General features: G+C 39.1%; 2 protein-coding genes across 4 annotated transcripts in view; one reads left to right on the top strand and one right to left on the bottom strand.

Moving 5' to 3' along the window:
* LOC138003490 (loricrin-like) overlaps positions 1–16,313 on the bottom strand; it is a 92,072-nt gene that overhangs the window by 41,756 nt on the left and 34,003 nt on the right. For all 3 annotated transcript variants that reach the window (XM_068849592.1, XM_068849591.1, XM_068849593.1), the window contains one exon: positions 10,788–12,337. In XM_068849592.1, coding sequence (XP_068705693.1) covers positions 11,994–12,337 — 344 coding nt within the window. In that variant the 3' untranslated portion in view covers positions 10,788–11,993. Of the gene's footprint in view, positions 12,338–16,313 lie in introns of those variants that run through there.
* Positions 271–8,144, top strand: LOC138003504 (DELTA-actitoxin-Afr1a-like). The gene is made up of 6 exons (XM_068849608.1): positions 271–407; positions 4,988–5,057; positions 5,326–5,428; positions 6,065–6,161; positions 6,764–6,901; positions 7,662–8,144. Exons 3-6 carry the CDS (start codon positions 5,333–5,335, stop codon positions 7,988–7,990), a joined length of 660 nt encoding a protein of 219 aa, XP_068705709.1. The 5' UTR covers positions 271–407; positions 4,988–5,057; positions 5,326–5,332; the 3' UTR covers positions 7,991–8,144.

Raw genomic sequence — 16,313 nt, 5'->3', positions numbered from 1 at the left:
CATGGAAACTCACACATTTCTAGAAAGGAATGGATTCGCGATACTTTCATAAGCCCGTCAAAGTTACCAAATTAAAAGAGAAAGTTTTTCACTTTCATCCTCATGCCCCAATCCACTTTTCACTTTGGTGACAGTATGTCCGCATTAGAGAAAAGGAGTTTTTTGTGAAAAAATGGTGAGGACCTTCTACAGATTAAGTAAATATTAGTAGTAATTTAAATTTTAATTTAATTTAATTTTTTATTTAGACAAACGGGGGTTGAAAAAACATGCTACGAAGTGCCCTTAATTGAAACCCTTCTCATTGATGGTACTGAAATAAATTCAGTTTCAGCAGTGAAGCGCTTCCAGAATAGCCAAGTCAGGCCCGTGTTCAGATTTAAGTCGATCGTTCACCTTTGTGGAAGGTAAGAGCCTTAGAAATTTTCTTTTTTCTCATCTATACTTGACCTTAGGTTATGGTTAAAGCTGGTTAAAAGGACTTAATACTGTAAAAGATGACAAAAATGAAAAGAAAATGATCTTTGCTCTCAATTTATCGCACGTTGATAACCAAAGCTTACTGACCGAGGGTTGCAAAACTAAGCGAAAAGGGACAAAAATTTTCGCGCTAATTGTTTAACTTTTAATCGGCTTCCAGACATGATGTAGGTTAAAAACGAAAAGAGCTTACGATTTTTCGCGAAAAGAGACAGCATTTCTGCCATAAATGTAGGACTTCTCGCCAAAAGCATGGGAGCAGAAAATCAATCGACCCGTGGGATTTTAGATTCTCTCTTCCTAACTTTACCATAAGATAAATGTTTTTCATCGACCATTTATTTTGAGGAACTCGGCTAATAAAAGGAAGACCGCATTTCCAGACTGGTGAAGCAGCGCTGTGTAAGTGGTAACTGAGTGGGTTTTATAGGGCCGGTTACTCAGTGCCCAAAGAGCCCGTCTCTCCAATTGTCTTTGCATGGCCATTGTTCAGTTATAAATGACCGATCTAAAAGATGAGTTTTGAGTTCCGAGGTCGCCCTACCCCCCTCATCTGATCGCGAAACCACCAACTTAATGAATCTCTTTCCTTTTAAAAGTTTACTATAATTTCTACTCAGTTGATGTAAAATTTAATTTCTTCAGTACGCCCACGTTTCAAAGATAATACCAGATTTAATTCTTAAAAATACTTGGCATTAAAATAATAGCTAATTCAGTTGCACAATACGCTCGTATGTTAATTCATTACAATGAAGAATAGAAATCAATCTTGGATCATTGGACTAACTTCTCGGATAAAATCTGAGCGATTCTTTCGTATCCTTTGAAATCATCGGTTAAATACTTAACAAGACCATTCAAAAGAAAGCGGTTGAGTATCGAAGTTTCCAGCTTGTGGCACTCTTCACGTTGCAAGCTATTAGCTAGCTATTCTTAGTATACAAGCTGGTGACTTTGATGTTGTCCTCTTCAAGTATTGTTTTACTCAAAGCTAAGAGCTTGAAACTAATTCGAGAGAGTCGATATAAAAGTTGGGAAAAATAGTATTACTTGTTGTTCAAATACCTTCAGTGATTCCTTCATCGTAACGCATGTTGAAAATTTCACCTTGGATGTCACCACGGCCACGCCATTTTGACTTCTTCAATAAAATTCCTTGCTAACAGAAGAACGGCAACCTTGACTCAAAACGCCTTTGACAAATCCTTCCATAACACATTACTTAAATTTGGTTCTGTTTTTTTTCTGGACAAAGGGCAGAGAGTTTTAATTTTCATCGTTTCAGTTCGCCAGGATGTTTCTTGAGTTGGACCGTGGCAGAAGAAAAAACCCCGCATAATTAAGGCTCATTTAGAATTACGAACAAGAAGTGATTTTGAGAAGCATTTAGCTATAAAAAATTGCGATAAAACATTTCTTAAAATTACTTTATGATAAAAAAATTGCTAAAAAAGCGACGACGTTAGCTAAACGTCATTATCAAGTCAAAATATGTTAGTGAGTTTCCTTTTGAAAAAAATTAAGAAAGTGCCAGGGAAAATTTGATTGTCTAGTATTTGAAATGTTCATCAAGAATCTTAAGCCCAATTTAAATACCTAGACGCACACCATACCTGCGAAACGTTTTGTTTAATATTTTTAATTATTATTTACTTTTTTCTTTTCATTATTTTTTAAATTATTATTTACAGCTTTTAATCAGCTATTGTTTTTCTAGTGTTTATAGACCGAAACTCACTAACATATTTTGACTTGATATTGACGTTTAGCTAACGTCGAAATGTCGTCGCTTTTTAAGCAATTTTTTAATCTTAACTGATTTTAAGAAATGTTTTATCGCAATTTGTTATAGTTAAATCATTTAGAATTTAAACGAAAATGCTCCGGAATTCCAAAACCTACTTTATTTTCCTTCAAATATAAAATATTAATTGTTCTATATTAGAAACTGTGCTACAGTTTTAATGGCAAGCTCTTATGTGTGGTTCGAAACCTGGTCCTTTGAACAAGAAACTTCGCTCCAAAGTAAACGTTCAACGAATGAAATGATATATGAAAGGAATCATATCACGGAATCACGTTTACTTAAACGCAGATGGCATGCTGTAGTCTCTCTATCTCTCCCTGCTTTTTTGACTAGGGCAGGCATAATGCAGAATGGATTTTCTGCGAGAGGTTGCCATACTTGAAAAAAGTTTAGATCGATTTGTCGGGGGAAAAAGAACCATGATTTAGTTGCCCCGATTAGCGAGTCTTTTTTTAACCATTTCTGACTGAAAAAATCCCTACGTTCTTTGATATGCCAAGGATAATTGAGAATCTACGAAAACCAATCTCGTTTGGAAAGGTATTTGTTTTCTTTTCATTAAACCTCCTTATTGAAGGATCATCCTGCGAAAGGAAAACAGTAGGGAGGGGCCATTCAATTTAACAATTGACGGGAAAGGGATTTGGTCAATTACAAAAGAAAATTCCTGCACAAGTAAAATGAAGGGAAAATCATGCTCAGAAAAGAAAAACGAAAAGCGAAATTAATTAAAGCAAGCAGCTGTTACATTTGCTCTTAGGATTTGTGAAATACAAAAACCCTGTGGTTGTAATAAGAAAAAAATCCTTGCGAATTTCAACACCATCAAAAAGTCATATTCAGAAGGTCTCCCCCACTCCTGGCATTAAAAATTCAATTCGCTGTCTCCCTAGGGAGCTACTGGGCAAGGACAACGTCGGTCGGCGAGAAGCAGAGCGACCTAAAATTACGAGAATGGTGTCATTTGATTGCTTCCGTGAACGGGTGCATCGTCTTGAATGTTTCTATCTCGCCAGCGAAGCCGGGCAGAATCGATACGTGATGAATAGCCGTGTGCCTGACAATCCCTTCTTCGCATTTCAGAATTCACAAAGGCAGAAAATATCACGGAATCCTTTTCCAGCGAAACATTTTATTGAAACAAACAACATAAGATGCACTACAACGCCATCCGCGTTGCAATGACTTTCGACGCCATTGCTGGTTAACGAGATTAACAAACTCACGAGGCAAAATGTATATTTATATTTAATTAAGTTAGCACAACAGAAAGACGCTAACCTCATTTTGACACGAAAATGCTTTACTATTGCCATAAAAACTATCCAGTTAAGCACGCATATTATGAAACATGATGAATTCATAAAGGCCACCTTTTCCAGCGAACAATTTTTTGAAACAAACAACATATTTGCTATTAGACGCAAAAACCCCTTCGTATTTCATTACGTGCGTGAAGAGAAAATACTCAATCGTGTCAAATATGCGCAATATTACAACAAACTAAACTTCCAGGATCAAACCGTTTTCATGAAGTACCTTTTCCTTGAATAATGAAGCACAAAATAGACGACAAGCTTTCTTTCAAATAATTCTTGGCTGTCACATTTGCAATTATTTTTTTTACCTGTAGACTGTGCAGAGTTGATCACAGATCCACTTAAGGTGTTCGATTCGTTCTCTGTCTTTGTTGAACCCATAAGTTACCAGAGAATTTTCCATTTGGTTTCAGTGTTCTACATAAGAGCACACTTGGTAAAATATTTGAAATGCAGCTCACTTTCATTTCGGCTCGACGGGCGATAGATTGTTGTCGAAGTCCATTACTCGTCGCTTCTAAGATCCCACCGCCTCTCTTGTTCAATATCCAATTGACTTGCCATTATTGAGCTTCATAAGGGTATATTTTGTTCAAAGATCCACTAAAACGCCATTCCCGTTACATGACTTTCGACGCCATTGCAGGTTAAGTTTATCATTCTACTGTGTCCACCAGAGAAATCTACGCATTTCCACTACCCTCTCTATCCTAAGAAAATACGAGCAGATAGCTCTATGCACAAAGATACCACTTAGCAGGGGAGCGACAGGCAAGACTTTTACCGACACGGAAAAAAATAAAACGACGAAACGATACAGAGATTCCGACTGGGTTTGGCAACCCAGTAACAAATGGGAATGATAGCGAAATTCACATCTACATCTACATGTTCCAGCACTCGGCAAAGTCCCTTTTTTTGACTTGTGGCTGTTTCTGCTTAGGTGGCCTCATACTGAGTGTAAATTAAACTGCTTGAAATATGGCTTTGCACTGATTCGCCAAACCATTCAAGTCTAAATATTTCCTGAAGTTGTCCATGACTTAGACGACGCCCAGAAATGTGGTCGAAAAAGACTCAGTTGAATGGTTTGGCGAATCAGTGCTTCCCCATTTTGAATAGGGTCGCCTTCTTTATTTTTCTATAAAACAATAAACTGAAGAACTTTGAAAGCATTGAGAGCTATATCATCAATTAAAACTGACATTTTTTCTGCTTCGCCTAATTTTGAATGGGTTTGTGTTTCTCAAAATCTATCCTAAAAATAGGGTCGCCTTTGTGTTTTAATTTTAATTAAGGCAATGCGCGTCATAAAATTAATTTGTTTTTAACCAAAATTTCCCAATAAATAGAGATCGCCTTCTTGGTTTTTTCGTAGTTTTACAGAGCTGCTTGCTGCGACTACACTGGTAAACACTGACTGAAGAGCCGCTTCTAAGACACTGTTGGTAAGTGATGCTTGTGTTTGAAGTTAAGTATAAGTAGATACAAACATGTTCAGAGAGATTTAACATAGATGCGTACAAGGTTATGCAGGAACTGATACAACGTGGAGAACAGTAGCTCAGTTTTCTGTATTTTGTCTTTTCAACTGTCGCTTAACAATGTTTGTTACCAAGGTTGAACGAAATCGTTTTTGAAGCTACTTCTGGCCGGAAGTTTGGTAAACATCTTGTTGCTGGAAATGAATGCTCTGTTATTTTTATTGTTTCCTAGGTTGAACATGGACCGTCTTAGTTTCGTTTTCTCGTTGCTGTTAATCGTTTCGGTTACTGCTACTCTTGGATCTGTGATCAAGGCAAAGAATGCAAAGGGAGAGGTAAAACTACAAAGAAAAATGGACGTATGTTATTGTCTATGATCAAAATTTTTGCTTGTAGTATTCTGAGGTGTCTCTCTTGAAATTTCCATGGCATTTTTGGTCCTTTTTACACCATGCATGACCTTCGAATAGTAACATTAAAATGACAAAATATACAAGCGCATGAAATGCTTCAACAAATCAGTTTGTTATTTAGAATCTGGCATTTGGCCATGCTGAAACCGGCTTTGCGTAAACAATTTTGAGTGAGAAGTCAAATTGAATCGGCCACAATTTCTTTGAAATACTCAAGTTTACATGTTTGCATGTGAAAATTTTCAAGCCTTTTAAAGGTTGCCGGAAAAAAGGCTGCACATGGGTAAGACGAAGCCGGGTATTATTTTCCCTTTGCATAAATATAAATAAATAAATAACCTTTACTTACCCTCGGCAGTGTGACGCATAAATTTGAATAAAAAATACTTTATACATCCCTAGCCTAGTACTTATGTTTCCAAACAAAGGATTTTTCACGTGAATGTACATGTAAGACTTAGGATGTATAAGTATCGTTATTGAAATTTAGGAACCATTCATGAGTGCTTACATAAGAAGGTATTAAAAAAATGAGGTGACCTTTTTTTTGGCACATAGGAACTTGAGGCCTTTTCGAAGCGATCTCATGACGCTGAGGCAGAATTGAAGGGAGAGATGAGCTCGAGAGACGAAGACAGCGAAATGTCCAAGCTAGGTAAATTATATATAGTAGCTGTAATTAATATATGGACAAACACATGAAATGCATTTCATTAATAATTGTGCGCCGAATGTGGGTCAAAACTGAATGTCAGTTGGAGCATTTAATAATTAAAAAGTTGAGCTATTCTTACCAAGATGTCTGATTCGCGCAGTGAAAAGTGGTGATCAGGGACCCATTCTGTATACAACTGCTGTTAATCTATCAGAATCGGTCTGAAAAAGCTTAAAGCACATTTACAGAATAGTACAGACGAAAAAAGGTTAAAACTTTTCCAGAAGCTTAAGTTGCAACTCTAGCTAGGGTAGCCCTCTGAAGATAACAGTAAAGCAACGGTCTGCCCCCACACGTGAAAATCAGGAGCCGACGATAACTTAGGAGTAGTTTAAGACTGAAACTTTTATCACTAGGAGAATAACAAGTGAGAGTATTTGATCTGTGGATTTCTTCAAACCTTTACTAACCTCTTTTATGCTTCCCTGGGTATGCAACTCTTCTGATAAGGTTTGAACAAGATCTTGATTTCGGTTCTTAAAAACTGTGCAAAGGTTATGCTATGATGAGACTAACCAGTTTATTTAATTTACAACTTACAGTTGGTGTGCCAAGAGGCCTTCATGAACGCTCAGTCTACATTACCATTGAAAACCACAGTGGCTATCGCTGGAAGCATCCTTCTATCGATTTCCAGTCTGGCACTAATGATAATGACTTGCCCTCTAATATTCGGAAGGGTAAAAGTGAATTTTGTAAATGTAGAGGCGCGTTGGTATAGTAGTAATCACGCTTGAACTTTAGTATTGGTTGTTGTAAGATACTACGTAACACAATATGCCCAAAATGACCATTTCTCTTTGGTAGGCATACATCAAACGTTTTTCTGATAAAATTCTTGCTTGAATACTCCTGCACCTTTTCAAGTCAAATGAATGCTTGTTTTGTTACATTTCCCGAAAGATATTCCCGTTTATCAGAATTGAATAGTCTCTTGAAAAGAGCTGAGATTTTATGTTATATCCAGTAGTAAGGAAATCAAAACAGTCACTCAGTTCAGAGCGCAATTTTCTATTGTCTATTTATTCACTTATGCACTATCAATTTAATTTTCGTAGAGGTTTTGGAATAATACCACTATTCATAATTACTGTAGCATTCTTTTTTACCATCTCGACGTAAAGGTACAAAATTGTAAGTTCTTAACATGTTTTCTAAACTCACAGGTTGTGTCGCGCTTTTGAAATGTTTAACGTCTATTCTGATATTACGGAATTTCAAACATGAGTATTGAAGCATCGGCAACTAAGTGTGTATGTATCTGAAGTAGGAGGAGGAAAGCAAACCTAAATATAATCCTTCAATGGACTTACGGAAGATGTGAACGAATGTCTTCCTTGGAACTGTATTTCCTTTATAGTCTAAACTTTTCTGTAAGGGAACGGTCTGCTTGTCAAAAGAGCATTCTTTGTGCCTAAAGTGAAAGGTTTTTTCCTACAGGTGAAGACATGCGGAACTTTGAAGTTCGTAACGATGATGGAGCCACTACTGGGACCTCTGGAGTCTTCGCCTACCGCATTCCACGCCTCGACAAGGCACTTGCTGTGATGTGGATGTCTGTTCCTGGGGAGGGATATGCGTGGAATGTGAAGCTGTACGACGGACGCAAGACGGCCGACTCTACTATGTACCATGAGCTGCACGAACACCCCTTCGGTCCAGATGTTAAGGGTACGAAAAACCTCGGTTCTGGACTAAATTGTGAGGGCTTTATGACCAGCTCTTTTAGAGCTACGTTGGTTATTACTGTTGCCAATGGACGTTATTGAAGGCCATGTAAACCAGTATGCTTGCATAACTAGCTCGTAAAACCGATTTTAAGGATCGCCTAACAGGCCAGTGTGCTGTGTAGTAAGTTTAGTGAGAGGCTTAGAGTATGGAAATGAAATCCTAAAGTACAATAAAGCAAACAAACTATTACTGCGCAGTGTGCTGTGTACTGATTTGTCATAGTAAATAAGGAACTGTATTGTGTTTATTTCATGATAAGTCTATTATCATCTTTAACCTGCTTATATTATTCCTTCATGCAAAAATGATTACTATAAAAAGTTGCAAAACAAATATTAATTATAAGATAAATCTGCATTATACAATACATAGTTTTCTTCAAAAACAAGTATTATATCCATAGATATGATATGACATAAAATAAGTCGTGATAATGACTTCATGGCTGGTATTTTACACTGCACTAGCATAAATTAACTGAAATATCATGTTTATCTTGTGTGATATTAGGTAGTTTATTACACCGCAAATCAAGCACGACTTGATGGAGACAAGAAATACGAGTTACATACAATTGTTGTCAAAATACCTGTTAAGCATTCGTTGTAAAACACCATGAAATTTTCTTCCTCGATCGAGTGTCCTGCACGCCATTTTGTAATCATCAGCTAAACCCTTTGATAACATGATATAGACGGAACCTCGACCATAACGTTTTTGACAAGACCTCCATTAAACATCTCTCCAACATGGGAATCATTTCTTCAGGAAAAAAAAGCCTCGAAAATGGGGTAAATCTCGAAAATTGTGTTTCGCCTTAGCGTTTCTTGAGTTTGAACATGGCAGGAAAAAAACTGCATAATTTAGAATTAATTAGCAATTCAATTTTACAGCCAGAATACGAATTCCTCCGGCATGTTGTTTCTTTTCAAATGTAAATTTGAAGCCATTTGGAAGAGAAAGTACGTTTTTACCTTATCCAATGAACACAGACAATAAGAGATCGTCCTTCTAATAAGACACGGAAGAAATATTTTTCTCCTCGTGGCCCCCTTGTGTAGCAAGCTAATTATGTATTATTACCACTTATGCCATCGAACGATGCCATGAACGATCTTCCTGTATTTCATCTTTTAACCTAAAAACTACGAATCACTTTGAGAGATTTATGGATGACACCTTGCGTATCCAGCAACATGGCAGCTGGAGAAAATGTTATCGTGAACAAAGTGTAGTTCGCACCCTTCACCTTCAGTGTTACCTCTTCCCATTTCCTTCTTTTCATGCATTCTTTCTCCCCTTAAAGTTTGACGCATGCGCAGTGCGTTAAATTGCTCATGCAAAGCTTAAATTTCACTCCAAAATTTGGTTTCGGATCAAAAGCATCGTGACCAGTAAAAGAAATTACTATAATATTGTTATTTCCAGAAAGAGCGCTGCAACGACTGATATAACAACAGTGTAGACATGTTTTCACTCACGTGATCAACGGCCATATTGATTTACTGAAATGAAAGAAAGAATTTGCATAACCAAAGAATTCAATTGAAGTAGGGTTATATTGGTATTGACCTCTTTAGCTTGTACGTCTTGTATTCCCATTTCTGGATTGTAAACCTGGCCCCAAAACCACTCGTTCACACCTCCATCTTTTTATTATTTTCCGCCGCTTACAAAACCGCCGACAGCTTTTTAAAGCAGACTACTACCGTGTGACTGACTCCTGCCCACACCACGCCGCAGAGTCTCCCAAATTGGACATTCAATGTTGAATGAAGTGAGAGCGGAGGTTTTAATTGCCCATGTTGTTGTACAATAGTACTTTATTTTAGATAATTTCACGAAAATTGCGTGCGTGTCCCAATTAATTCGTCAATAAATTTATAATTCCTCCTAATTTGAAATAAACATATATGCATGTTTTCTTTCGTAATCAGTGCATCCCCGTTGTCCTTACTAGAACCGAGAGGACTAGTGTACTGGTGTGAATGGTGCGCCAAAATGGCATTGTTTTTTTCTTTTCGAAATCAGAACCCACGTTTCATCAAGTACCTTAAGCGATATGCGGATCTAGCTAAGGTTAGGTTTTTTGAGATAGGCCCCTTCATAGCCATGAAATGATCGGTGAGACAAACCATGGTCTACAACAGAGAATGCGCTCTAGTAATGAAAATGGGCCCTTCCGCCGGAAGCCTTCTCCTCTCCCCTGTCCCTCACCTCACAGGTGTTCTATGGCCTTTCAGGGGTAGGATGAGAAATGACCCCGATATTGGTCGGTCAATTCTTGATTGGCTATCGTCTTATGCGCCGATCAAATCGAAACTTCAACCCCACCCCCCCCCCCCCCCCCTCCCCTTCCCTGGGCAAACCCCGGCAATCTGACTGCCTTCTGTGCCCGGGGAGTGGAGAATTTGACCTTTGCCTGCGTGGGGTGGGGAAAATTGAACCGGAAGAATCAGGTTTGAAGTGAGTTTTTTTGGGGCGACGAAGTCGTTAAGAGCCAAAAAACACGTGTTTCAACGAGATGGAAGAGTTTAAAGGAAGAGATACAGCATCTGTGAGTTGGGAACAGACAGACAAATCCGACGACAGGGTAGGGCATTTGAACACTATTTTGGCCCGAGGTGGGGGGGGGGGGGGGGCTGAAGTTTCGAGTTGATCGGTGCATTACTCTAAAGCGAATTTAAAGCCCTTAGGATGAATTTGATGGAACATTCATTCCGTTCAAAATGCGTGTAACTTGAACTTGTTTAGTCTGACAGATGAGTTAGTACTCAACAAAATACATAAACTAATGTTATTACAATAAACGAAATTTATTTTGATGCACTCAATCTTTATAAAGTTTTCATTCAAGAAAACGTTTCGCTGACACAACATACACTTGACTAAAGAAATTAAAAGTTCACTTGCACAATTTCTTTTTTTGCAAATTGACTTTAGCTTGTTGACACCAAACGAGTTAATTCTTACAATAATATTTTTGAGCAAAATCGAAGAAAGGTGAAAGATTTATGTTCCACTTTTTAGAAACCCATTCATGGATAAAAAGTTTGACTGTTATCGATAGATTGTTCGATTTAGTTCAATGACTAATCAAGTCTAAAAAACACAGTAACCAAAAAATACGAGAGTAAGCTACATTTTTTCTCGTTCCCCTCAGCATTGCTGACGTGCGAACGATTTCTTCTCGGTTTTGTTTTCGGTAAAATATCCTCGTATTCTGATGGCTATCCCAGGATTCCGTGAAGACTTGCTTCCATTAGCGTTCTTTTTAGGAATTCTAGGGACAAACAAAATAGGATTTGTATTGAACACTTCCATGCGGGAAAACAAAGTCACTTCCACTATAGGTTGAATGATATCAGATCAAGATTTCTAGAACAATTTAAAGAGATAAAAATTCAAAAAGAGAAGAGAATAAATATAGCTCACTCAGTACGAACAATGACTGGTTATCCGGTAATAATTATCGAACTCCAGTGATCCCGAACTGACTTCAGTGGCTCAGGTCTCGGATGTCGTCATTCGGATATTCACAAGTTGACATCGTCACTTCATCATCTTTTTGTGCTATATTATCTCACTTCGCGGCTCAGTAAATATCCACCTCCACTTCGGTAAATAGTTGCTAATTATTCTCGCCACCAGTTTGCTTAACAATGTATTGAAATTGTGAGAAGAAAATATACTCTTGGGAGTGAAAGGGTCAGATAAAGGACACTGGAGGGCACTGAAAAACGACAAGTTTATGCGCATGCGTACGTTGCTCGCGCATGCGTCGTCATTGAAAACCAACCTTAAAATAGTTGCCTTTTAGTCAATGAAACAAAATGAAAGGGTCAGTCAGATAAAGGGCACTGGAGGGCACTGAAAAACGACAAGTTTATGCGCATGCGTAAATTGCTCACGCATGCGTCGTCATCGAAAAACAACCTTAAAATAGTTGCCTTTTAGTCAGTGAAACAAAATGAAAACTGACAACAGAAATAACTACGAAGATGTTGAATTAGTATGTAGGCAGTTGGTGAGCTCGTTGCTTTAGGTAAATGTGATTATCACCTGACCGTGCCCGACCGTATTGAAACAACACTCATTTATTTGATTTTTGCCAGCGTTGTAAGATCCTCCCCCACCCCCACAGGAATCGGCTCTTCCTTTCCCGCTACCTCCTCCAGAGTAACCTCCACCACCTCCTCCCCCACCCCCTGCAGCTCCACTAGCCCCAGCGCCCCCTCCAAATCCCCCAGTAGCGTTATTTCTTAAGGCTCGTCCACCCACTCCTCCCTGAAGAAATCCTTTGCCACCTTCTCCGCCACGTCCAGATGTACCGTTAAAATCCTTCGAACTTCTTCCACTGGAATAAAATCCGCCGCCACCGCCACCTACATGACAAATCGAAATTATACCTGGGGTCTTATAGAATCTATCAAGGATGTCTTTCTCTGGTAGCTAGTTTCCCTCATAAGTAATCTGCGTAGCTGACGAGACATTTGATCGCGGGATTATTTAAACACAGTTTACGTGCTTTGAATTTCCCGGGCTATGACGTCACGATGGCCAAATATCACCCCCCTCCAGGCAATCTTCTGGAACCCAGGCCTAAGTTGATCCTTCCTGCTCCCTCCTGTTTAAAGATCCATTTCCACCCTGAATGCATCGCCCACCCACCGCATGATTTCGTGTATCACGATTTTACAAACTCTCAGAAAGGTTTTCAGAATCTTCTTCGACCAAAGCTATTCGTCAATAAATCTTTCAGATCTTGATTTGAATGCGCTCTCCATTTATCATTTAATAATTTTATTGTAATATTTTATGCCTATATTTGTTTAAAATATTTTGATTTGAAGTCGAATAGTATCGAATAACATGACGGATTGCTGTAGCGAACCGTTTTCCTAGCGCTCCACAAAGACAACAACCTCTGCCACTCTTTTGAGCCCAAGCATCTTTACAAGAACATTTTGCTTCTGCGTCCCAGGTATCTTAACAAATCGAAACTGACAAAGTAAAAGTAAGTTTAAGTAAGCCCTGCAGTTTCAGCACTGAAACAATGTCACCTAGCTCGTTAGCTTCAGAATTGTCCTATTCCTCTTGCGTAATAGCCGCACCGTAAAAATTCCGCTCCGGTGATCCTCCAATGTCTAAATCAGTCGACTCCATGAAGATAAAAGGTAATTGTTAGTGGTTTCACTTGTTAAAATCACACGGTAAACCACGCGACGATCAGGCTAATGGTGATGTTTCTTGTTTTCAACAGCACGAACTGGCGTGACAGAAATAGTTGGCCAATCGGAATACGCTATTCGACAATAGCGCAAGGAAACGATTGCGTTGCATCTAGGGTGGAAATGGGCCTTTAAACACGTTCGAGTAAATCAATATACCCTTTGCATAAATGGCGCCCAAATTTGAGTGACAATACTTTATAAATCCTTAATTAACTGAAGAGAGTGTAGTGTAACGTGAAGTGCTAGATTTCTATCCCATATGAACCATGTAAGCGTTAGCCCTACTGATGGAACTGGGCCCACACAAGGACAGAGAAAAACTCTGACCAGGATGATCAGCCTCGTGTTTATGTTTCAAGACAAAGGATTTTTCTCATGAATGTGAGGCCAAGGATGTATCAAGTATTGTTATTCAAATTTGGCCGCCATTTATGCAAATGGTCTGCGGTTTACGCTGCTGTACTTTGGACGCGATGGTCGACGCGACGGGGAGCAGCTAACTACTCGTCACCATGCCACTCGCGGTCAAAGAGCAACCATCGATTTACTCTCGCGTGTTTAAATAATGTCCAGATAAAACATCCTGCCAGCTACGCAGGGTGCGAATAAGCGTTTCGAATTTGAAAAAAATATCATGTATTCATTTTTTGCTTATTTCGCAACAGTAAATAGAATCGGTATACAATCGTACAAAATTAGTCCTCATGGAAGAAAATTACAACTTGAAAATTTTGACGTAATAAAGCATCTTTGATATGGGAGCCTAAAAGGATTATCCTCGCTGCTCTCTTATATATCTCGGCCTCATCTCCCTCACAGCTGTCTTTAGTGTCGTCGCGCAACGCCCGTCCTTGTTTGTGGGGAAGAGCGTTGTGTGTCTACTGACAATGAGATCTATCTATCTAGCTGTAGCTAGCTATCTATCCGTCTATCGATCTAGCTAGGGACGAAATAAGCCAGCGCCTTGATTAAATTTAGAAATCAAGAAACAAATGTTTCCCAGGGACTAGATTGGGCAGCTTATAAACATGCAAAAAATTTCGGTCAAGTGTACCATTAGGCGAGCAAAATCAAAATACTATTGCGTTGAACTTGATGAGAATATCGGTGACCCAAAGACCACTTGGAAAGTGTTAAATTACTTGATTGGGATATTTAACGTGTAACTACGTAACTAGAGTTAGTTTTCTTTTTCTCATTGTATCACGTAGACATAGATTGAGTTTTATTAAGAAATAATTGCAGTAAAAACTGAATTGCGTCTCTTTACAATTATAACGAAATATGCAACTACAAATCAAAATTACTTAAATGTCAAGTGTTCACGGTTCAACTGTCCTTACTGTAATAAAAATGTTTCTTGGTCAATAAAGTGCTTCTTTCGAGCTCTTGATAATGAAAGATTTCCCAAATCTTTGGGTGTTAACAATCGGCTGTGCAGACCTCCTCTGCTTCCTTAACTCATATGAACTATTACTTGAGGGAGGTAGGAGGCTAAAAATCTCGCAAGAAGTATTGCTTATAATACACTGAAATAGCTGGTCTGTTAAGCTCTCCTGGTGGGCCCTGATGGGTTCCAACCCGGTAAGCTGAAGTGCGTCTGAGTAATGCACCCTGGGAAAAATACATGAGAGGCCCCCTTTACAATCTTTCTAGCTCGACTTGAAGGTACTTAGGTAATGCGAGGTGGAAGATAGGACAAGACTAACGAAGACCTAATACACGCGCAATAATAGGTTTTAAGATCTGCACGCTTTAGCTGTACGAGAAAATACTGTTTCAAGTGAAGCTATGATCCTCACAGTTATGAACGGCCACCGCGCACCGGTGGCTCAGTTGGTTGAGCACCGGGCTGCCATGCGGGAGGTCGTGAGTTCGAATCCGGCTGGACCAACACTCAGGGTTTTTAAATAACTGAGGAGAAAGTGCTGCCTTTGTAATTACATCCGCAAATGGTTAGACTTTCAAGTCTTCTCGGATAAGGACTATAAACCGTAGGCCCGGTCTCGCAAAAATCTTCCATGTTCGGCATTAGTTCCCTGTTGGACATTACAGAACCCACAAACTATTCGAGAAGAGTAGGGGATGAAGTTCCCGGTGTTGTGGCTGTCCTCTGTGTGTATATGGGTGGGTGGGTATAGCAGGTCCACATCAGCTGAATAGCTGCCAAAACTTCAACCTGCTCAAACAAATAAACAACAAACAAACAAACGCAATTTTTGCAATTGCGTAAAGAAGCCTGAAAAATTCAGGACTTCAACGGGGTTTGTCGGAACCCGTGACCTCGCAATACCGGGCCGACGCTCTAACGAAGCCTCTGACGTTGGGAGCTGGTCATTTGTGGGTTCTAATGTTCCCGTGAGGAATGAATCAACGATGAAATGATATATGAAATGGATCATATATGAACTGCGGATATGAAATCAAGTGAAGCTATGATCCTCGTAGTTATGAAGGCAATTTTTGCGTACATCATTTCATCGTTGATTCATTCCTCACGCGAACATTAGAACCCACAAATGACCAGTGGCTTCATAGCTCAGTTGGTTAGAGCGTCGCACCGGTATCGCGAGGTCACGGGTTCAAAGCCCGTTGAAGTTCTGAATTTTTCAGGCTTTTTTACGCGATTGCAAAAATTGCGATCATAACTGCGAGGATCATAGCTTCACTTGATTTCATATCCGCAGTTCATATATGATCCATTTCATATATCATTTCATCGTTAAAATACAATTTCTTAGACGCTTTCTTAACAAGATTTTCGGTATGGTCATTCCACCGTAACGTATCATTTATTGTCAAGCCGAGTAACTTTGTGCTCTGTATGACTTTGATAGGACTTGCAGTCTATCCACACCCCAGGGAGCTGCGGACGGTGTGACATCAGCTATTGCCTCACTCAGAAAGGCAATCCTTTCCGAGTTTGACTCTTTGAGATCTTCCTGAAAGAAAGTAAATAGCCCAGTTGATCATAATATTGGGAATATTGACCTGCTTCAGTTTGTTGACCAACACCTTGTGATCTATATCTTTCGATAGTCAAAGAGAAGGACCCGCACAGAAGCACCACTACCGTCTGTCGCTTCGAGCCACTTGTGAATCATACTGATTAGTGTCAACACGGTTG

The sequence above is a fragment of the Montipora foliosa genome, chromosome 5 (genome assembly GCF_036669935.1).
Source record: "Montipora foliosa isolate CH-2021 chromosome 5, ASM3666993v2, whole genome shotgun sequence".
In the NCBI taxonomy this organism is placed as follows: Eukaryota; Metazoa; Cnidaria; class Anthozoa; order Scleractinia; family Acroporidae; genus Montipora; species Montipora foliosa.
This window is presented reverse-complemented; position numbering and strand designations above follow the sequence as displayed.

What these genes read in the sequence shown, in the direction of transcription:
- LOC138003504 (XM_068849608.1), top strand. Translation starts at nt 5,333, where the DNA reads ATGGACCGTCTTAGTTTCGTTTTCTCGTTGCTGTTAATCGTTTCGGTT. An exon ending in CAAAGAATGCAAAGGGAGAG is followed by an intron (nt 5,429 to 6,064) that starts GTAAAACTACAA and finishes TTTGGCACATAG; the next exon opens with GAACTTGAGGCCTTTTCGAA. An exon ending in GCCCTCTAATATTCGGAAGG is followed by an intron (nt 6,902 to 7,661) that starts GTAAAAGTGAAT and finishes TTTTTCCTACAG; the next exon opens with GTGAAGACATGCGGAACTTT.